Genomic DNA, 23,978 nt, shown 5'->3' on the forward strand with positions numbered 1-23,978 from the left:
GGGTCTGTAGTGACGCCTCAAGCACTGAGATGCAGTGCCTTAGACCGCTACCGCCACTCGGGAGCCCAGTGTGTCACTGACTACCAATGTGCTATCGTGAGAATGATTGTTGAGAAATCTCCACTTAATAGATTCACTGTCGCTATCGAAGTTACTTCAAAGGGCAGGTTCAACAGAGCAAATTAAATGTGACCATACTTTATCAATCATCAATGATGCTATTTAGGCCTAAATAGAATTTGCATAGTCATCAACAGCAATAGTTTTAATTCAAACCAGAATTCAACTAACAATAGACAATACAATAGTCCTAGGGTTTCAAGCGCTGGTTGATTTCAAATGTAATGATATTTAGTGATATTTAATTGTGTGTGGTTATCAATGCAACCCAATATCAACATTTGAAGGATATTTATCTTCTGCTTGGATAGTTACATCTGAGCCACTGAGCAAACTTCCAGTTTGTCTACAAATTAATAATTAATATGTTGGATTCACGTCTCCATCTCAACCAAAAATCTAAGTCAAAGAATAGGACTAAATCAAATCAAACTTTATTTAAAGTGCATTTAAAGTTTGATTTGATTTAGTCCTATTCTATACACCCGAATAAGGTTTTAGAGAAGGTGTTTACAGTGTTTACATCCATCACAAAGGTATGCTCGCTGCCACACACATACACATCACAAAAGGTATGCCACACACACACACACACGCACACACACACACACACACACACACACACACACACATTAACCTGGAAATTATTTATCTCAATGGCAGTACACTAGCTCCCAGAAAGAAAACATTTCTGTCTGTCAGCTTTCCTCTGTCTCCTTATGTCTCTCCAGTCTAACACAATACCAAACAATACAATGCCTTAGTTCTTCATTTGTTCCTTCCTTCTTCCTCCTCCCCTCATACTTTCATTTCTCTCTCGGAATTATCTAATCAACATTGTTGTAAAACTTGGGAATTTGGGGGAAAATTATTTCGTCTTGAAGGACAATAAACGTCAAATCAATCAATCTCTCCCCCAGAAAACATTTGGGCTTACTGTCAGCTTTCTCCTAATGGCCCACTCCCAGTATTTTACCCAATACTCAACCACCTCATATTTTACATCCGTTCCTACCTCCTACCCCCACTCATACTGTGTATCATGCCATCTGAGGGGATGTCTTGTGATGTGTCGTACTGTATCTATGAGGACTCCCTGTATGTTGCAAAGCAAATTTCCCTATTGGAATTTCCCTCATTCATTTATTAATTCATTCATAGTTTCTTCCTCCTTCCTTATACTCTTTCATTTCTGACTTCCATTTCTCACTCCCTCCCCCTCTCTCTCTCTCTCTCTCTCTCTCTAATATATCTCTCTCTAATACCTCTCTTTCTCTCTCTCTAATATATCTCTCTCTAATACCTCTTTCTCTCTCTCTAATATATCTCTCTCTAATACCTCTCTTTCTCTCTCTCTAATATATCTCTCTCTAATACCTCCCTCTCTTTTTCTCTCTCTCTCTCGCTAATACGTCCCTCACCCTCTCTCTCTCTCTCTCTCTGTCTCTCTCTCTCTCTCTCTCTCTCTAATACCTCCCTCTCTCTCTCTCTCTCTCTCTCTCTCTCTCTCTCTCTCTCTCTCTCTCTAATACGTCCCTCACCCCCTCTCTCTCTCTCTCTCTCTCTCTCTCTCTCTCTCTCTCTCTCTCTCTCTCTCTCTCTCTCGCTAATACATCCCTCACCCTCTCTCCCTCTCTCTCGCTCTCTCTCTCTCTCTCTCTAATACCTCCCCCTCTCTCTGTCCCGTAGGGCCCGGACTCGCGACACCTGGTTGGGTTATCTAAGCAGTTGGACTGGGATGTAAGGAAGGTCCAGCGATGGTTCAGACACAGACGCAACCAGGACAAACCCAGCACACTCACCAAGTTCTGTGAGAGCATGTAGGTTATGTTATCAAACCCAGTACAGAACATGTAGGTTATGTTATCAAACCCAGTACAGAACATGTAGGTTATGTTATCAAACCCAGTACAGAACATGCAGGTTATTAAACCCAGTACAGAACATGTAGGTTATGTTATCAAACCCAGTATATAACATTTAGGTTATGTTATCAAACCCAGTATATAACATTTAGGTTATGTTATCAAACCCAGTACAGAACATGTAGGTTATTAAACCCAGTACAGAACATGTCAAAAGTTTGGACACACCTACTCATTCCAGCGTCTTTCTTTATTTTTACTATTTTCTACATTGTAGAATAATAGTGAAGACATCAAAACTATGAAATAACACATATGGAATCATGTAGTAACCAAAAAAGTGTTAAACAAATCAAAATATATTTTATATTTGAGATTCTTCAAAGTAGCCACCAGCAAACCAGATGGGATGGCGTATCGCTGCAGAATGCTGTAGTAGCCATGCTGGTTAAGTGTGCCTTGAATTCTAAATAAATCACAGACGGTGTCACCAGCAAAGCACCCCCACAGCATCACACCTCCTCCATGCTTCACGGTGGGAACCACACATGTGGAGATCATCCATTCACCTACTCTGCGTCTCACAAAGACATGGCGGTTGCAACCAAAAATCTCAAATTTGGACTCATCAGACCAAACGACAGAGTTCCACCGGTCTAATGTCCATTGCTCGTGTTTCTTGCCCAAGCAAGTCTCTTCTTCTTATTGGTGTCCTTTAGTAGTGGTTTCTTTGCAGCAATTCGACCATGAACGCCTGATTCACGCAGTCTCCTCTGAAAAGTTGATGTTGAGATGTGTCTGTTACTTGAACTCTGTGAAGCATTTATTTGGGCTGCAATCTGAGGTGCAGTTAATTCTAATGAACTTATCCTCTGCAGCAGAGGGAACTCTGGGTCTTCCATTCCTGTGGCGGTCCTCATGAGAGCCAGTTTCATCATAGCGCTTGATGGTTTTTGCGACTGCACTTGAAGAAACTTTCAACGTTCTTGAAATGTTCCGTATTGACTGACCTTTATGTCTTAAAGTAATGATGGACTGTCTTTTCTCTTTGCTTATTTGAGCTGTTCTTGCCATAATATGGACTTGGTCTTTTACCAAATAGGGCTATCTTCTGTAAACCCCCCTACCTTGTCACAGCACAACTGATTGGCTCAAACGCATTAAGGAAAGAAATTCCACAAATTAACTTTTAAGAAAGCACACCTGTTAATTGAAATGCATTCCAGGTGGCTACCTCATGAAGCTGGTTGAGAGAATGCCAAGAGTGTGCAAAGCTGTCATCAAGGCAAATGGTGGCTACTTTGAAGAATCTCAAATCTCAAATATATTTTGATTTGTTTAACACTGTTTTGGTTACTACATGATTCCATATGTGTTATTTAATAGTTTTGATGTCTTCACTATTATTCTACAATGTAGAAAATAGTAAAAATAAAGAAAGACGCTGGAATGAGTAGGTGTGTCCAAACCTTTGACTGGTACTGTAGGTTATCAAACCCAGTACAGAACATGTAGGGTCATATCATAGACTATAACATCTAGTCTAGATCTATGGTCCTTATCTACTAATTAGTTTTCCCTTTGATCTCTGTGGGATTGTGCACACATTGGTTTATGGTGTGTGTGGTGTGATATGCTCTGATTTGTAAATGAATTGGACTAGCTTGGTTATATCACCGTCTACATGGTTGATCAGGGTCAATGTAATGCATACAAGGTGAGAGACTTGACACACATTATTTTTCCGGACAATTTTTCATTTTCGATTGTACGGTTTCCTCTGTCCGACCACGTCTCTGTCATGTGTTTTCAGGTGGAGGCTTACATTTTACCTGTGCATATTTACCTACGGGATCTGCTTTCTATGGCAGGTGAGATATTCTGGTGATCGTGCGTGTATTTACATGTTTTTTCCTTTTTTTGGCGTAACATTGGGTGCGCTGAATTCGGACTGATTGTGTTGGTCTTTGTTTTTTCAGTGCCCGTGGATGTGGGATACACACCACTGCTGGTACAACTACCCTTACCAGGTGACATTATACAGGCTGGCTCTTCATTTGGGTGGATGTATTTTGGAATTACATAGAGTACTGTTGTTGACATTTTCTGACGAGGAGCACTGCTAAGTAAACTTGTGAAGGCGCAAGAAAAATTATAGTATGTTACACACATTCAATAATGTCTGTATCCTTATTAAAGATAAAACCTTTTTTTTTTTTTTTTTCTGTCCCCGCTGCTGACCCATCTGCAGGTCCTGACTCCAGACCTGTACCATCCGTATTAACATAAACCCTGTCTGTCTTGGTCCCTGTTGGTGTCTTAACAGGTCCTGACTCCAGGCCTGTACCACTACTACGTGACTGAGCTGGGCTTCTACTGGTCCCTCATGTTCTCTCAGTTTACTGACATCAAACGCAAGGTGAGACGCAAGACAGGCAACAGATGCTGTCTGTTCGATGGGAACACGCACACATATTGCGACTCCTTGTTACAAAACTAACTACTAGGTATGCTAAGATATGTTTATTTCTGTTGTGATGTACAGAGTAAAGTATAGGAATGTCCTTGACTCCACTGGATTAGAGCAGTTTAGCATGAATCATTATGAAAGGTCACATGGGTTCTGCTCAGAAATGCTGTTTGTTTCCATCAGTAAATGCCTAATTCCAGCACAGGGGACAGGATTTATAGTCATGTGTTAGCAGGATAGAATATTCCGGTCCTTAATAGAATTATTGAGATTCCTTCATGGATTCCATGGAGTCAAGGAGATCCGTCTGGGGTTGGATAAGGCTAAAGAAAGCCATGTTGGAGTTTGTAAGACTGAGATTAATATTTTTTTTTTTTTCAAAGCACTTTGCTCACTTGTGAATAGTGGTGAAAATAAACGTAGGCCCTGTTTTTGGTATGCTCCAGTACAGACGAATCAGAAAGGAGTTCTAGAACCTTTCAGTCTCTTTCTGTTTCTCTGCTTTATTGAATTATCTCAGTCTTTGATGTGCTAAGGAAGGAAGCAGTCATTTTCAATTTAACCAGGAAGTGCCAGATAGATTTCACGCATATCATCCTGCCTTGGGCAAGAAATTGCATCCATTTTATGGACCAAACATAAATTGCCCCTATGGACCATACAATATGTAGACTGGTAGGTCATGGAAGTGCGTCATTATCATTAGGGCTACATATTTGCCTGGAGCGGATATTTTAGTCACAGACGACTTCAACCGTTTGTCTGGTGATTTTAGCTGTCAGTTGGTCTGGTTATTGTAGCTGTCAGTTGGTCTGGTCATTGTAGCTGTCAGTTGGTCTGGTTATTGTAGCTGTCAGTTGGTCTGGTTATTGTAGCTGTCAGTTGGTCTGGTTATTGTAGCTGTCAGTTGGTCTGGTTATTGTAGCTGTCAGTTGGTCTGGTTATTGTAGCTGTCAGTTGGTCTGGTTATTGTAGCTGTCAGTTGGTCTGGTCATTGTAGCTGTCAGTTGGTCTGGTTATTGTAGCTGTCAGTTGGTCTGGTTATTGTAGCTGTCAGTTGGTCTGGTTATTGTAGCTGTCACTGGACATGTCCTCAGTGTGACAGATTTTTTGTGTGGTTCTTCAAAGTATTAATCTTTGACCTTGGCTTACAGTGCTCCCCCTGTTGGAGTCCATGTGTCTTACTTCTATTGTAGAAGAGTAGATCATGAGTTTTACTGCTAGAAAGCTGGAAATAGAGGTTCATAGGAGATAAATGAGGAAGTCATAAAGGTTATTGAGCAGAGTTATTTTATGAAGCTGCTGTGAATGAAATCTGCCCTTTTAACGCAACAAATAAATGCATATACGCTACCGTTCAAAAGTTTGGGGTCACTTAGAAATGTCCTTGTTTTCCATGAAAACATACATGAAATGAGTTTGAATAGGAAATATAGCAAATTGAATAGGAAATGTAGTCATTGACAAGGTTAGAAATAATGATTTTTAATTTAAATAATAATTGTGTCCTTCAAAGCTTTCGTCAAAGAATCCTCCATTTGTAGCAATTACAGCCTTGCAGACCTTTGGCATTCTAGTTGTCAATATGTTGAGGTAGTCTGAAGAGATTTCACCCCATGCTTCCTGAAGCACCTCCCACAAGTTGGATTGGCTTGATGGGCACTTCTTACGTACGTTCAAGCTGCTCCCACAACAGCTCAATAGGGTTGAGATCCGGTGACTGTACTGGCCACTCCATTATAGACAGAATACCAGCTGACTGCTTCTTCCCCAAATAGTTATTGCATAGTTTGGAGCTGTGCTTTGGGTCATTGTCCTGTTGTAGGAGGAAATTGGCTCCAATCAAGCCCCGTCCACAGGGTATGGCATGGCGTTGCAAAATTGAGCGATAGCCTTCCTTCTTCAAGATCCCTTTTACCCTGTACAAATCCCCCAGACCATCACATTGCCTCCACCATGCTTGACAGATGGCATCAAGCACTCCTCCAGCATCTTTTAATTTGGTCTGCGTCTCACAAATGTTCTTCTTTGTGATCCGAACACCTCAAACTTCGATTTGTCTGTCCATAACACTTTTTTCCAATCTTCCTCTGTCCAGTGTCTGTGTTCTTTTGCCCATCTTAATCTTTTATTTTTATTGGCCAGTCTGAGATATGGCTTTTTCTTTGCAACTCTGCCTAGAAGGTCAGCATCCCGGAGTCGCCTCTTCACTGTTGACGTTGAGACTGGTGTTTTCCGGGTACTATTTAATGAAGCTGCCAGTTGAGGACCTGTGAGGCGTCTGTTTCTCAAACTAAACACTCTAATGTATTTGTCCTCTTGCTCAGTTGTGCACCGGGGCCTCCCACTCCTCTTTCTATTCTGGTTAGAGCCAGTTTGCGCTGTTCTGTGAAGGGAGTAGTTCACAGCGTTGTATGAGATCTTAAGTTTCTTGGCAATTTCTCGCATGGAATAGCCTTCATTTCTCAGAACAAGAATAGACTGACGAGTTTCAGAAGAAAGTGATTTGTTTCTGGCCATTTTGAGCCTGTAATCGAACCCACAATTGCTGATGCTCCAGATACTCAACTAGTCTCAAGAAGGCCAGTTTTATTGCTTCTTTAATCAGCACAACAGTTTTTCGCTGTGCTAACATAATTGCAAAAGGGTTTTCTAATGATCAATTAGCCTTTTAAAATGATAAACTTGGATTAGCAAACACAACGTGCCATTGGAACACAGGACTGATGGTTGCTGATAATGGGCCTCTGTATGCCTATGTAGATATTCCATTAAAAACCAGCCGTTTCCAGTTAACAATGTCTACACTGTATTTCTGATCATTTTAATGGACAAAAAATTTGAACGGTAGTTTATGTATACAATATCTAACAGTATTCCAGAATTTCCCTGTAACTGTTCTGTAATGACCCAGCTGCTGTGATATGAAAACAAACCAGACCACCTCCTGGTTCATTGTTGAATTGCAGGACTTCCCTATCATGTTCATCCATCACCTAGCAACAGTGAGCCTGATCAGTTTCTCCTACGCTAACAACATGCTGCGTGTCGGGAGCCTGGTGATGTGTGTCCACGATGCCTCAGACTTCCTACTGGAGGTGAGTGTGGAAGGACGGGGACCCACACACACACACACACACACACATACACACACACACACATACACACACACACACACACACACACACACACACACGCACACATACACACGCACACACACACAGGCTCTGTTCCAGAGTCCACACTTACAAACTGGCATATTACTCAGAATGAGTTATGAATGCATTCTCAGTGATATGCTAGTGTAGAATTGGAATGTACAGTACCAGTCAAAAGTTTGGACACACCTACTCATTCAAGGGTTTTTCTTTATTTTTAAAAATGTTTACATTGTAGAATAATAGTGAAGACATCAAAACTATGAAATAACACATATGGAATCATGTAGTAACCAAAAAAGTGTTAAATAAATCAAAATATATTTGAGATTTGAGATTCTTCAAATAGCCACCCTTTGCCTTGATGACAGCTTTGCACACTCTTGGCATTCTCTCAACCAGCTTCACCTGGAATGCTTTTCCAACAGTCTTGAGTCTTTTCCAACAGAGCTTCATGAGGTAGTCACCTGGAATGCATTTCAATTAACAGGTGTGCCTTCTTAAAAGTTAATTTGTGGAATTTCTTTCCTCCTTAATGTGTTTGAGCCAATCAGTTGTGTTGTGACAAGGTAGGGGTGGTATACAGAAGATAGCCCTATTTGGTAAAAGACCAAGTCCATATTATGGCAAGAACAGCTCAAATAAGCAAAGAGAAACGACAGTCCATCATTACTTTAAGACATGAAGGTCAGTCAATATGGAACATTTGTGCAGTCGCAAAAACCTTCAAGCGCTATGTGGTCCTCTGTAGCTCAATTGGTAGAGCATGGCGCTTGTAACGCCAGGGTAGTGGGTTCGATCCCCGGGACAACCCATATGTAAAAATGTATGCACACATGACTGTAAGTCGCTTTGGATAAAAGCGTCTGCTAAATGGCATATTATATTATTATATATATTATATATTATATGATGAAACTGGCTCTCATGAGGACCGCCACAGGAATGGAAGACCCAGAGTTACCTCTGCTGCAGAGGATAAGTTCATTAGAGTTACCAGCCTCAGAAATTGCAGCCCAAATAAATGCTTCACAGAGTCCAAGTAACACACATCTCAACATCAACTGTTCAGAGGGGACTGTGTGAATCAGGCCTTCATGGTTCAATTGCTGAAAAGAAACCACTATTAAAGGACACCAATAAGAAGAAGAGACCTGCTTGGGCCAAGAAACACGAGCAATGGACATTAGACCAGTGGAAATTTGGTCTGGAGTCCAAATTTGAGATTTTTGGTTCAAACCGCTGTGTCTTTGTGAGACGGTGTGGGTGAACGGATGATCTCCGCATGTGTTGTTCCCACCGTAAAGCATGGAGGAGGAGGTGTTATGGTGTGGGGGTGCATTGCTGGTGACACTGTCTGTGATTTATTTAGAATTCAAGGCACATTTAACCAGCATGGCTACCACAGCATTCTGCAGCGATACGCCATCCCATCTGGTTTGGGCTTAGTGGGACTATCAATTGTTTTTCAACAGGACAATGACCCAACACACCTCCAGGCTGTGTAAGGGCTATTTTACCAAGAAGGAGAGTGATGGAGTGCTGCATCAGATGACCTGGCCTCCACAATCCCCTGACCTCAACCCAATTGAGATGGTTTGGGATGAGTCGGACGGCAGAGTGAAGGAAAAGCAGCCAACAAGTGCTCAGCATATGTGGGAACACCTTCAAGACTGTTGGAAAAGCATTCCAGGTGAAGCTGGTTGAGAGAATGCCAAGAGTGTGCAAAGCTGTCGTCAAGGCAAAGGGTGGCTATTTGAAGAATCTCAAATATAAAATATATTTTGATTTGTTTAACACTTGTTTGGTTACTACATGATTCCATATGTGTTATTTCATAGTTTTGATGTCTTCACTATTATTCTACAATGTAGAAAATAGTAAAAAAATAAAGAAAAACCGTTGAATGAGTAGGTGTGTCCAAACTTTTGAGTGGTAGTGTACATCAAAGTACAGTACATGTCTTTTTTTCTCATGTAGAAGGAACTTCTGGAACATTCAGTAGTACAATAAGACTCAGAAACTAGTAGGTACATTATATCAACGTTTTCCTACACTTCTTTTTCAGGCAGCCAAGCTGGCCAACTACACCAAGTACCAGCGCCTGTGTGACTTCCTGTTTGTTCTGTTTGCAGTAGTCTTCTTCATCACACGGCTCGTCATCTACCCTCTATGGTTAGTGACTCTATGGTTGTCATCTACCCTCTATGGTTAGTGACTCTATGGTTGTCATCTACCCTCTATGGTTAGTGACACTATGGTTGTTATCTACCCTCTATGGTGCGTGCAGCACTGGTGTGTATTCACTTGGAACTAAACTAAGTAAATGGACCGAAACAGGGAGGCACCTACCTGAATTTGTCCAATAAGTAACTTTTGGTTTTGTTGGGAAACTTTTTCAGTTGAAAAACGTTTTTCTACAATTTGCACTAACGAAACATCCCAGTTATCTGTCTACCCTCTACCTTTATGGTTAGTGTCTGTCTGTCTGTCTGTCTGTCTGCCAGGTCTCCCTTAGGAAACAGGTATTGTTCTGACCTCAATGGGACTTCCTGGATAAGTAAAGGTTAAATAACATTCAGCAGAGACATCTACAGTAACCTCTATGGTTAGTTATTGACACTACTCTAAGGCTTGGTCCCAAATGGCCCCTATTCCCGAGCCCAGAGGGTCCTGGTCCAAAATAGCGCACTACATAGAGAATGGTGTACCATTTGGGACGTAGTACATCTGTGATATTAATGTGGACGGAAGCAGCTCTCCAGGAAGACCATCGATAGAGGGCCAGGCCTATGATGGGCAGTGGAGGTAACCTGAGCTGCTATATTCAGCGTCTTGGAGTGCGTCCCAAATGGCACCCTATTTCCTACATAGGGCTCTGGTCAAAAGTAGTGCACTATGGGCCCTAGTCAAAAGTAGTGCACTATAGCCTATATAGGCATGGGGTCCCAAATTGCATTTAGGATTGGGCCAATTTTTCCTTGAGCGGGTGGTCGGGGAGCCGTAACATAGATTATAAATAATTTGTACACTGGAAATTGACCGCAAGAATCCCAAACAAATACAGTATTAGACAAATCATTTCAAACCTTGATTACGTTGAGATACGATCACATATGCCTCTCTATTATGCGGGGGAATACTTGGGAACAGATTTTCTAAATTAAAATCACTTTGAGCTGATTTCCTGTCCAACTCAAGGTACCCCCCCCAAAAAAAAATGCACCCTCCTCCCCAACGTAAAAATATATTTTCACATGACCCTCCCCTTGTACTCTAAAATAAATTGCACACCCTCCCCCCTCATGGAATTAACTCAAAATAATGTTTACGTCCACAAATAACAATAGCTGTGTTTATAAATGTGGATATCGACTTTGCCACTTCAGCATGCTTTTGTGGCACGGTCGATGCCACGCAGGGCTACGGGGCAGGGTTGAGGGTTCGCTGACCACCACGGACTAGCTCACGCTCCCTGCCTACGATCAGAGCCGGCTGCAGACAATGATCAGCTAGGGGAGAAATAAGATGTTCAACGTTTTGATGCCATATTTATAATTATATAAAGTATATGCAACACATTTTCCACCAACAGGTTTCTGTGCCACACAATCAATAAAACAAAGCATACGGACTTCGCCACTTCAATATCATTGTCAAAGCACCAATGAATAGACTGTCAAACAAACAGAAAATACATCCCCCCGCTACCTTGTAGTCCTACCCAGTATCGAAGGCTTGGCTTGACAATCTCAGAATGTCATTAAACTTCGTTTGGATTGATTGATTTGATTTGTCAGTTAAAACAAATACATATACACACAGTTTATTAGGTACACCACCCCGTCATGAGAATGGTTCACTCCGACAGACATTGACGTAACCGTGGCTTGCTGTATAAAGCAGGCAGACAGGCATAGAGGCATTCAGTTACTGTTGGATTGAATGTTAGAATTGGCACAGATCCAGTACCTCCTGGGCTTTTCACGCACGACAGTGTCTAGGGTTGACCGAGAATGGTGCAACAAACAAAAGACATCCAGTCAGCGGCAGTCCTGTGGGCGAAAACAGTTTGTTGACGAGAGAGGTCGAAGGAGAATCGTGCAAGCTAACAGGCGGCCCACAAACAGACAAATAACGGTACAGTACAACAGTGGTGTGCAGAACGGCATCTCGAAAAGCACAACTCGTCGATCCTTGTCACAGATGGGGCTATTGCAGCAGACGACCTCACCGGGTTCCACTCCTATCAGCTCAAAACAAGAAGAAGCGGCTCCAGTGGGCACGCCATCACCAACACCGGACAACTGAGGAGTGGAAAAACATCACCTGGTCTGATGAATCCCGGTTCCTGTTGTGTCATGCTGATGACAGAGTCAGGATTTGACGTACGCAGCATGAGTCCATGGCCCCATCCTGCCTGGTGTCAACAGTACAGGCTGGTAGCTGGTGGTGTAATGGTATGGGGAATGTTTTCCAGGCACACGTTAGGTCCCTCTTGATACCAATTGAGCAACGTTTGAATGCCACACCTTGCAGAATCCATTCCCCGAAGAATTCAGGCTGTTCTGGAGGAAAAGGGGGGTCCGACCCGGTACTAGATGGGTGTACCTAATATACTGTTCACTGAGTGTATACACACAGTACAAACATTTAAAAAAGTGACCGGGATTGCACAATAGTCGGGGACTTATTTTCATTATGGTCCCCAATTTTTTACAGAAGTACAGAGACACATTACAGAGATACAGACACATTACAGAGATACAGACACATTACAGAGATACAGACACATTACAGAGATACAGACACATTACAGAGATACAGACACATTACAGAGATACAGACACATTACAGAGATACAGACACATTACAGAGATACAGACACATTACAGAGATGCAGACAAAAAGAGGTTCTACTGTTCAAACATTAGCCAGCTATTGACATTATTTTTTTAAAAGTGGTTATGGTTGTTAATGGCTTTGAGTTGCTGTGGTAGTTTGTTCCACTCAACAGAGCCGGTATATAAAACTGTGTTCTTTCCAGATAGACTCTTATATTTAAAAACAGTGAATATTAGAGTCTCTGGCTGGTGGACATCTCTAACAAATGAAATGTGTCTGTGATAATTCTGTGGACCCAGACCAAGTTGAATTAATACTACTCTTTTCCCCACAGATAGCCAGCCTAGCCGCTTAAAATGCTCGACTTCCAGATGAGTATGAGGGGGGGGAGTTGAAGTACAATTCTTACAAGCTTGTTTTGGCTGGTCTGTAACTTATTCTTTAGATGTTTGGGGCTGCTGGTGAACCATGATGTGAAGGCATAATGAAAGTCTTTAGGGTGTCTATAGCCATAGTTTCCATCCAATTGGCGACAGATTTTCACGGGAATATTCTAAACTCCGCAATAGGCGCATTTTCCCATCAGAATTGTGTTTCCATCAAATTGGCTTGTTGCGGATAATAGTAACTTGAGGTTAAATTAAATTTGAATAAAATGTCAATGGATCTCCATCACATTTTGAACTCTATTGATGGTTTTGTCACTAAAAATGTTGCGCAGGTTTAGCAAATGTGCCCCACTCTGGTCTTGGCACGTGCATTCTAGCCAACATCTTGCAGATTCAGTGTGGGTATAGCCTACATGATGAGATTATTATGGACAAAAGTGCAGATTATTTTTATTTGTCAAACGGCATCCAAGCATCGGTCATCATGTCACCAGAATAAGACCCTGGATATTTATTGGAAAGGAGCATCAAGCTCATCACCGTGCACTTTCACCACCCTGTGAAGTTCACCATAACTTATTTCATCTGTAGCCTAATAAACTGCATGGTTTCCTGAGTCGTAGTGGGAGGACCACACAACATGTCATCGCGTGACTCCAAGTGTACTTCGATATAATGGTTGTTATATCAATATTTGCTCATAAAAGCGTTTCACCGGCATTTCTCGCATATTTCATTTTACCGACACAAAAAAATCCCACCTTGTCCTAGCGTATTTTGTTTTGTCGACATTTGGAAAGTTTAGCGACACATTTGCTGTTGCCATCAGGCCTGTCGTGACCAATGATGTATATATTCACTAGATGATAGATAGGGGGTGCTGTTTTAATGCTACTCCATCTTGGCAATCCCCCACCATTGTAAAACGAATATTTTGGAAGCTATAGAAATGCATTTATTAATGTCTACATTCATTTTTGCCACATTTGATTCTATTACAGACACCTTAATGGATCATTTAAAGTTATATTATGTGAGCTAAACCTATATATATATATATATGTACATTACCAGTCAAAGGCTTGGACACACCTACTCATTCAAGGGTCTTTCTTTATTTTATTTTTTTTCTACATTGTAGAATAATAGTGAAGACATAAAAACTATGAAATAACACATACGAATCATGTAGTAACCAAAAAAAAGTGTTAAACAAATCAAAATATATTTTATATTTGAGATTCTTCAAATAGCCACCATTTGCCTTGATGACAGCTTTGCACACTCTTGGCATTCTCTCAACCAGCTTCACCTGGAATGCTTTTCCAACAGTCTTGAAGGAGTTCCCAAATATGCTGAGCACTTGTTGGCTGCTTTTCCTTCACCATCTCAATTGGGTTGAAGTCAGGGGATTGTGGAGGCCAGGTCATCTGATGCAGCACTCCATCACTCTCCCACAGCCTGGGGGTGTATTGGGTCATTGTCCTGTTGAAAAACAAATGATAGTCCCACTAACCACAAACCAGATGGGATGGCGTATCGCTGCACAATGCTGTGGTAGCCATGCTGGTTAAGTGTGCCTTGAATTCTAAAGAAATCACAGACAGTGTCACCAGCAAAGCACCCCCACAGCATAACACCTCCTCCGCCATGCTTTACGGTGGGAAATACACATGCGGAGATCATCCGTTCACCCACACCGTGTCTCACAAAGACACAGCGGTTTCAACCAAAAATTACCAATTTGGACTCCAGACCAAAGGACACATTTCCACTGGTCTAATGTCCATTGCTCGTGTTTCGTGGCCCAAGCAGGTCTCTTCTTATTGGTGTCATTTAGTAGTGGTTTCTTTGCAGCAATTCGACCATGAAGGCCTGATTCACACAGTCTCCTCTGAACAGTTGATGTTGAGATGTGTCTGTTACTTGGAACTCTGTGAAGCATTTATTTGGGCTGCAATTTCTAAGGCTGGTAACTCTAATGAACTTATCCTCTGCAGCAGAGGTAACTCTGGGTCTTCCTTTCCTGTGGTGGTCCTCATGAGATCCAGTTTCATCATAGCGCTTGATGGTCTTTGCTACTGCACTTGAAGAAACTTTAAAAGTTCTTGAATATTTCCGGATTGACTGACCTTAAAGTAATGATGGACTGTCGTTTCTCTTTGCTTATTTGAGCTGTTCTTGCCATAATATGGACTTGGTCTTTTACCAAATAGGGCTATCTTCTGTATACCACCCCTACCTTGTCACAACATAACTGATTGGCTCAAACGCATTAAGGAAATAAATTCCACAAATTAACTTTTAAGAAGGCACACCTGTTAATTGAAATGCATTCCAGGTGACTACCTCATGAAGCTGGTTGAGAGAATGCCAAGAGTGTGCAAAGCTGTCATCAAGGCAAAGGGTGGCAACTTTGAAGAATCTCAAATATAAAATATATTTTGATTTGTTTAACACTGTTTTGGTTACTACATGATTCCATTAAGAAGGAAAGAAATTCCGCAAATTAACTTTTAACAAGGCACACCTGTTATTTTATTTTTTAGGGGGTAGATCAGCTTTAATATTGCAGATAGATTGTAACTTCCATCAACGTTATTGTCTGCATCACTTCCAATCCCCCAGATGTATTTTTTCCGCAAATACAGTGGGGAGAACAAGTATTTGATACACTGCTGATTTTGCAGGTTTTCCTACTTACAAAGCATGTAGAGGTCTGTAATTTTTATCATAGGTACACTTCAACTGTGAGAGACGGAATCTAAAACAAAAATCCAGAAAATCACATTGTATGATTTTTAAGTAATTCATTTGCATTTTATTGCATGACATAAGTATTTGATCACCTACCAACCAGTAAGAATTCCGGCTCTCACAGACCTGTTAGTTTTTCTTTAAGAAGCCCTCCTGTTCTCCACTCAGTACCTGTATTAACTGCACCTGTTTGAACTCGTTACCTGTATAAAATTCACCTGTCCACACACTCAATCAAACAGACTCCAACCACACACTCAACCAAGCAGCTTGGTGAGAAGGCAACAACTGTTGGTGCAATTATTAGAAAATGGAAGAAGTTCAAGATGACGGTCAATGAGTAGGTGTGTCCAAACTTTTGACTGGTGCTGTATATAAACTGAAAGTAAAAAAAAAAAAAAAATTGATTAATGTTACTGTCCCCACTACAACAAAAAATACTTAAATACATGTAATTTTGTTCTTGAAACATTTAATTGAAATACTGTAGAATTCCACTCATTCCTATGGTGGACTGCTCCTACTGGGGAGTACCAATATGGCCGACCTGTGGCTTGAAAGCCTCTCAATGGCCAATACATAGCATCAGCAATCCAGGGTTTATATACATCATTGGTCGTGACATTTTTTTATCCGACATGTACTTTTACTCTCATAGAAAGGTTGGATGGAAGCCTGGTTAATGTCCAGCCATTTAGAGGACGCTGGAATTACATTTTGGACGAACGTGTGCATGCATACAGGAGACTTGGAGTAGCCTAATCAGATTAAAACATTGTCTGCTTGTGTTTATGCCACATGTAATACATTTTAAAAGTGAAGTGACAAATATTTAAGCTATATTGAGAAGCATTAGGTTGCACGAGGAATAGCCGCTCGGATTGGAGAGGAGGCTAATCTTTCCTGAATAACTGGGCCTGCCGGGAGCCACATTATTATAGGAGGACTTGGGAGAATGATGATCCACAACAGGCCGCGCATCTCGGTATCAGAAGTAAAAATACAGCCTGCTACTGTGTCTTTCTAGACCTTATAAACTGTAGAGAGTAGACCCACAACTGATCCTTATAAACTGTAGAGAGTAGACCCACAACTGATCCTTATAAACTGTAGAGAGTAGACCCACAACTGATCCTTATAAACTGTAGAGAGTAGACCCACAACTGATCCTTATAAACTGTAGAGAGTAGACCCACAACTGATCCTTATAAACTGTAGAGAGTAGACCCACAACTGATCCTTATAAACTGTAGAGAGTAGACCCACAACTGATCCTTATAAACTGTAGAGAGTAGACCCACAACTGATCCTCATAAACTGTAGAGAGTAGACCCACAACGGATCCTTATAAACTGTAGTCTCGACCCACAACTGATTCTTATAAACTGTAGAGAGTAGACCCACAACTGATCCTTATAAACTGTAGAGAGTAGACCCACAACTGATCCTTATAAACTGTAGAGAGTAGACCCACAACTGATCCTTATAAACTGTAGAGAGTAGACCCACAACTGATCCTTATAAACTGTAGAGAGTAGACCCACAACTGATCCTCATAAACTGTAGAGAGTAGACCCACAACGGATCCTTATAAACTGTAGTCTCGACCCACAACTGATTCTTATAAACTGTAGAGAGTAGACCCACAACTGATCCTCATAAACTGTAGAGAGTAGACCCACAACGGATCCTTATAAACTGTAGAGAGTAGACCCACAACTGATCCTCATAAACTGTAGAGAGTAGACCCACAACGGATCCTTATAAACTGTAGAGAGTAGACCCACAACTGATTCTTATAAACTGTAGAGAGTAGACCCACAACTGATCCTCATAAACTGTAGAGAGTAGACCCACAACGGATCCTTATAAACTGAAGAGAGTAGACCCACAACTGATCCTTATAAACTGTAGAGAGTAGACCCACAACTGATCCTTATAAACTGTAGAGAGTAGACCCACAACTGATCCTTATAAACTGTAGTCTCGACCCACAACTAATCCTTATAAACTGTAGAGAGTAGACCCACAACTGATCCTTATAAACTGTAGAGAGTAGACCCACAACTGATCCTTATAAACTGTAGAGAGTAGACCCACAACTGATCCTTATAAACTGTAGAGAGTAGACCCACAACTGATCCTTATAAACTGTAGAGAGTAGACCCACAACTGATCCTTATAAACTGTAGAGAGTAGACCCACAACTGATCCTTATAAACTGTAGTCTCGACCCACAACGGATCCTTATAAACTGTAGAGAGTAGACCCACAACTGATCCTTATAAACTGTAGAGAGTAGACCCACAACTGATCCTTATAAACTGTAGAGAGTAGACCCACAACTGATCCTTATAAACTGTAGTCTCGACCCACAACTAATCCTTATAAACTGTAGAGAGTAGACCCACAACTGATCCTTATAAACTGTAGAGAGTAGACCCACAACTGATCCTTATAAACTGTAGAGAGTAGACCCACAACTGATCCTTATAAACTGTAGAGAGTAGACCCACAACTGATCCTTATAAACTGTAGAGAGTAGACCCACAACTGATCCTTATAAACTGTAGAGAGTAGACCCACAACGGATCCTTATAAACTGTAGAGAGTAGACCCACAACTGATCCTTATAAACTGTAGTCTCGACCCACAACTAATCCTTATAAACTGTAGAGAGTAGACCCACAACTGATCCTTATAAACTGTAGAGAGTCGACCCACAACTAATCCTTATAAACTGTAGAGAGTAGACCCACAACTGATCCTTATAAACTGTAGAGAGTAGACCCACAACTGATCCTTATAAACTGTAGAGAGTAGACCCACAACTGATCCTTATAAACTGTAGAGAGTAGACCCACAACTGATCCTTATAAACTGTAGAGAGTAGACCCACAACTGATCCTTATAAACTGTAGAGAGTAGACCCACAACTGATCCTTATAAACTGTAGTCTCGACCCACAACGGATCCTTATAAACTGTAGAGAGTAGACCCACAACTGATCCTTATAAACTGTAGAGAGTAGACCCACAACTGATCCTTATAAACTGTAGAGAGTAGACCCACAACTGATCCTTATAAACTGTAGTCTCGACCCACAACTAATCCTTATAAACTGTAGAGAGTAGACCCACAACTGATCCTTATAAACTGTAGAGAGTAGACCCACAACTGATCCTTATAAACTGTAGAGAGTAGACCCACAACTGATCCTTATAAACTGTAGAGAGTAGACCCACAACTGATACAAATCACAGGACTTTGGCACCGTTATTCAAATGACATTTTCATTGCAGCCTACAATAGAATTTTGTACTCACTAATGAAAATTATTAATTGCATTGTGGTGTTGTAAGCTAGTCTAGGTAGGATAATTGTATTGTCCCTAAACAGGCTGCGTGTCTCATGTCTTCACTGTTCTTTCATGCACAATGATGCACCTGCCCTCTCTGCTGCCTATCAGCTGTTCCTATGTCCTATTTGTTCTTGTGGATTCACATTGAAGATTGATGCAGCTTTGAATGTTTTGATGTGCCCAATAAAAAAGCACTACCCTCCCCCTGTGCGCAATAAAAAATAAAAAACACAACCCTCCCCAAAGAAAAAAGAACACTCTCTTATTCCCCCCGAATAAATGTCTAACTGTCCCTAAGGGCTGTAATGGATACCTAGCTAGGGGGTATGGACTAGGGAGGTGCCTGTTGCCTGACAACAGCCTATCTGTCTTGTCTGAGTCTGTCTGTCTCACTACTGCACTGCTGGTATGTCTGTCTACTGCACTGCAGGCCTCACAGGTCTAGTTTATTAGAGAAATGACAAACAAATATGGATTTAGTTATGTAGTCTTCTTGGATTAATGGCAACTACTAAATGTTTTAGTGAGCTGGTTGGTATGAGAGTACACTCAGCAGGAGAAGGCAGTTCTCAGAAAAGTCCAACTTGTTTTCCCCATATGGATAAATTACTGTGTGGTTGCACATGCATTTGCGCTTTCCATGCGTGTCTGTGTCTGTGTGTATCAGGTGTATTGTGTGTGTGTGTGCGTGTGTGTGTGTACTGACATACTTTCCATGCACATCTTAATTCATGGTGTGATCCTTCCTGTGCTGTTCCAGGATCCTGAACACAACATTGTTTGAGAGCTGGGAGATCATTGGTCCATACCCCTCCTGGTGGCTCTTCAACTCCCTGCTGCTGGTGCTGCAGGTGCTGCACGTCATCTGGTCCTACCTCATAGCCGGGATCGCCTATAAGGCCTTAGTCCGAGGAAAGGTGGGTGGGATGTGAATGTAGAGGCCTCGACTTTTTTCACATTTTGTTACGTTACAGCCTTATTCTAAAATAGATTAAATTGGGGGGGTTTCCCCTCATCAATCTACACACAATACCCCATAATGACAAAGCAAAAAAATTAAATATCACATTTTACATAAGTATTCAGACCCTTTACTCAGTACTTTGTTGAAGCAGCTTTGGCAGCGATTGCAGCCTTGAGTCTTCTTGGGTATGACGCTACAAGCTTGGCACACCTGTATTTGGGGAGTTTCTCCCATTCTTCTCTGCAGATCCTCTCAAGCTCTGTCAGGTTGGATGGGGAGCGTCACTGCACAGCTATTTTAAGGTCTCTCCAGAGATGTTCGATCGGGTTCAAGTCCAGGCTCTGGCTGGGCCACTCAAGGACATTGAGAGAATTGTCCCGAAACCACTCCTGCGTTGTCTTGGCTGTGTGATTAGGGTCATTGTCCTGTTGGAAGGGGAACCTTCTCCCCAGTCTAAGGTCCTGAGCGCTCTGGAGCTGGTTTTCATCAAGGATCTCTCTGTATTTTGCTCTGTTCATCTTTCCCTCGATCCTGACTAGTCTCCCAGTCCCTGCTGCTGAAAAACATCCCCACAGCATGATGCTGCCACCACCATGCTTCACCGTAGGGATGGTGCCAGGTTTCCTCTAGACATGACGCTTGGCATTCAGGCCAAAGAGTTCAATCTTGGTTTCATCAGACCAGAGAATCTTGTTTCTCATGGTCTGAGAGTCCTTTAGGTGCCTTTTGGCAAACTCCAAGTGGGCTGTCGTGTGTTTTACTGAGGAGTGGCTTCCGTCTGGCCACTCTACCATAAAGGCCTTATTGGTGGAGTGGTGCAGAAATGGTTATCCTTCTGGAAGGTTCTCCCATCTCCACAGAGGAACTCTGGAACTCTGTCAGAGTGACCATTGGGTTCTTGGTCACCTCCCTGACCAAGGCCCTTCTCCCCCGAATGCTCAGTTTGGCCGGCCAGCTCTAGAAAGAGTATTGGTGGTTCCAAACTTCTTCCATTTAAGAATGATGGAGGCCACTGTGTTCTTGGGGACCTTTCCCTAGATTGCTTTGTCATTATGGGGTATTGTGTGTAGATTGATGAGGAAAAACATTTATTTAATCCATTTTAGAATAAGGCTGTAACGTAACAAAATGTGGAAAAATGGAAGGGGTCTGAATACTTTCCGAATGTACTGTATAGGCCTATTACAAGTGAGATGTAGACAGGTGAGTGTGAGGTGTAACTACCCAAGGTAACTACTAGGTACCTCATAGCCGGGATAACCTACAAGCCCATGGTCAGAGGAAAGGTGAGTCTGATTTAGTACTGCTGTGCTCAGACTCAGGGCCCTAGTTAACATGGTCAGAGGAAAGATGGGTGTGATTGAGGACAGGGCCTATATGCTAGGACAGCGTCTCAGAGTAGAAGTACTGATCTAGGATCAGGTCCTTCCTGCCTTGATCATCTTATTAATTATGATCTAAAAGACACAACTGATGATATTACTCTGACTGTTGTGAATACAGGCCCAGGCTTTTACTTATTACTCTGAGACTGTTGTGAATACAGGCCCAGGCTTTTGAGAAATCCATTATGTCAGACCTCAGTCTGTAGTTATTAAATCCTAACGCTACGATTGTGGAAGCTATAGAATAACTATGGAATAAGGTAACATTTCATCAGTGTTTGTTCATTGCTTTCTTCCTTTTCTTGTATTGATTCTCTCTCCTTCCCTCTGCAGAGGGGGTTTGTTTCCTCTCTCTTGGGTGGAGGGTCCCGTCTTTCCATCTGTCTCCTCAGTCCTCATTCTCCCTTTCGCTTGTCCTTGCTTTACTGTCTAACTAAGATTAAGATCCCTCTATTGGTCAATTGCACACAAGGTCCAACCAAAATTTGACTTCCGCTTTTAACCCAACCCCTCTGAAAGACACACATACATATACAGGTTTTTTGGAGAGGTGCGGGGGGGCTGCCACACTGGGCACGGGGGAGCTGTTGTTGTGGGGGGGGGTTAAGTGCCTTGCTCAAGTGCACAACCGCAGGCAATGGCATCCGGTTGCCAGCTCACTTCCCGCCAGATTGACAACTCCCTTCTCTGCTCTGCTTTCTGCAGTATGTCTCTCTTCTCATTCCTTTCACTTTTATGCCAATGTCATTTATTCTTGTTAATGTGGTTGTGGTTCATGAATATGATCTAGATGGCTGTCAGTGTTTCCATGCTCCTTTAAACTCCATCTTGTGGCGCTTGCGAGCATGTGCAGTTTGAGTCCGAATTCATTAAGGAAGTCTGATAAAAAAATTTAACCAGAAATGGGTAATGGGTTACGTATGAAGATATTCTAATGTTATTCATGTTTTTGTAAACAACCTATGAAAATTAAGTGCCTTAATCTTTCAGACCATGTAACATGTTTCCAGGCTGTCTAGCTAAATGTCTATGGAGTTCAATTGTGACACGTCTATCAGAGTGGACCGCCAACTACACAGTCACCATCAGCCGATATTTGTAAAAATGTCCATTCCTTAATGTACCTGTTTGTCCAGTGTAACTGTGTTCTATTCTTTGGGTGCTGATATCCGTAGTTTTTTATAAAAACGTCATTCTATGTGAAACGTGCACTACTACTTCGACACTTTTGGAAATATCCATTATTTAATGCTTATGCTACTGTGTACCTGTGCTCGTCCTGATTGTCAACTTTGAATTGTAACATTGTATTTCTCTCTGTCTGACAGGTGTCTAGGGATGACCGCAGTGACGTTGAGAGCAGCTCAGAGGAGGAGGCTGACACCAACGGGACCAACGACAGGGGGGTTAAAATGGCGTTCTCTCCTAAGGTAGAGAACGGCACCAATGGAACCAACGGCTACGCCGTCACCACTATAACCTGGCCACAACAGATACGCAGCAGCAGCAGTAGCTGGTGATACAGAAAGAGGAGTCTGCTGTCTGATTCACAGTATAGGGCTGACCTGGGTCCAATATGTCTGGCCTGGTTACGCTGCGCATCCACTAGTTGTCGGAACTGAAAGGACAATGTAAAAAATATCAGAGACAGTACTGTTCAGGTCGGCCCTATAGTAAGAATCAGGCATATCTGTGAGCCCTTTCCACTACTAGTTCATCCTATCCTACACTACATCTTGAAGTGCTTTTCCTGCCTCATCCAGTTCCCTGGACGTTTTAAGTCAGTTTCTTAATTCATCTCTGACTCTTAATTATACAGTTTTTTTCCCCAGCACTGTCAACAATGATCACATTACTTTTCAGAACTGACAATGATTGGTGACTATGACATCAGACGATGGATGAATAGACAGACCCATAGAATCAAAAACGGATTACATTTTTAACTGATAAAAACACTTTTCATTCCCGTGTGTCCATAGAATGGGTGTAACTGTTTTTTCATTCTTATTCCACTTTTTAATGTGATGCTGAAGTTTGTTGGGGAGGATGTTCTCTCCCTGTTTTATGTCAGTTGAACTAAAGTTATTACTGTATATATTTTTTAACAAATAAATGTTTATTTGTGAAAGATATGTTTTTATTCATATTACACGGCTGTAAAATGACAATACCCCACCACCCAAACCGTGCTCCAGTGTATCCTGAGAGAAATGAAATATGAGTTACGATAGGGGAGGGATTTTACATTTCATCTTATTTAATTTGACAATTTTGGCATTTAATAACTTAACAAGTAATCCTGTAGCGTTTAGAAAGACCTTCTCTGCCGCAGCCCTCTCTGTGGTGGCATCGTTTGTGTACTAAAGGGTCAAGTCAGGACCATGGGGAGAGAGACTGAAGACAGATGACGTTCTCGTTCTTTAGCTACTCTTTTGGGCACACAAAACCGTTGATCACATGATCAGTACCCAAAGATTATCATTCAAGTATTTTGGGAGGAACAGAAATGTCCATGATTTTTTGGGACAAACTATCCAGGCCTCTATGGCTTGAGGGCCTCCACGTCCTGCTTTTCTGCCGCTACCTGCAGCTCTTTCTGCTTGTTCATGTAGCGGTATCCCCGCATGGTGCACATGTATCCTCCGTAGAGTGTCAACAGCA

The 23,978-nt window shown here is 41.9% G+C and overlaps 1 protein-coding gene across 1 annotated transcript in view; it reads left to right on the forward strand.

The window, feature by feature from the left end:
- LOC121574729 (ceramide synthase 5) overlaps positions 1-23,852 on the forward strand; it is a 37,406-nt gene extending 13,554 nt beyond the window's left edge. Inside the window, exons 3-10 of the mRNA XM_041887277.2 lie at positions 1,810-1,940; positions 3,799-3,856; positions 3,965-4,015; positions 4,312-4,404; positions 7,425-7,553; positions 9,682-9,788; positions 19,726-19,882; positions 22,643-23,852. Coding sequence (XP_041743211.2) covers positions 1,810-1,940; positions 3,799-3,856; positions 3,965-4,015; positions 4,312-4,404; positions 7,425-7,553; positions 9,682-9,788; positions 19,726-19,882; positions 22,643-22,834 — 918 coding nt within the window. The 3' untranslated portion in view covers positions 22,835-23,852. The remainder of the gene's footprint in view (positions 1-1,809; positions 1,941-3,798; positions 3,857-3,964; positions 4,016-4,311; positions 4,405-7,424; positions 7,554-9,681; positions 9,789-19,725; positions 19,883-22,642) is intronic.
- Positions 23,853-23,978: the final 126 nt, after the last annotated feature.

Source organism: Coregonus clupeaformis, chromosome 10 (genome assembly GCF_020615455.1).
Source record: "Coregonus clupeaformis isolate EN_2021a chromosome 10, ASM2061545v1, whole genome shotgun sequence".
NCBI classification, from domain to species: domain Eukaryota; kingdom Metazoa; phylum Chordata; class Actinopteri; order Salmoniformes; family Salmonidae; genus Coregonus; species Coregonus clupeaformis.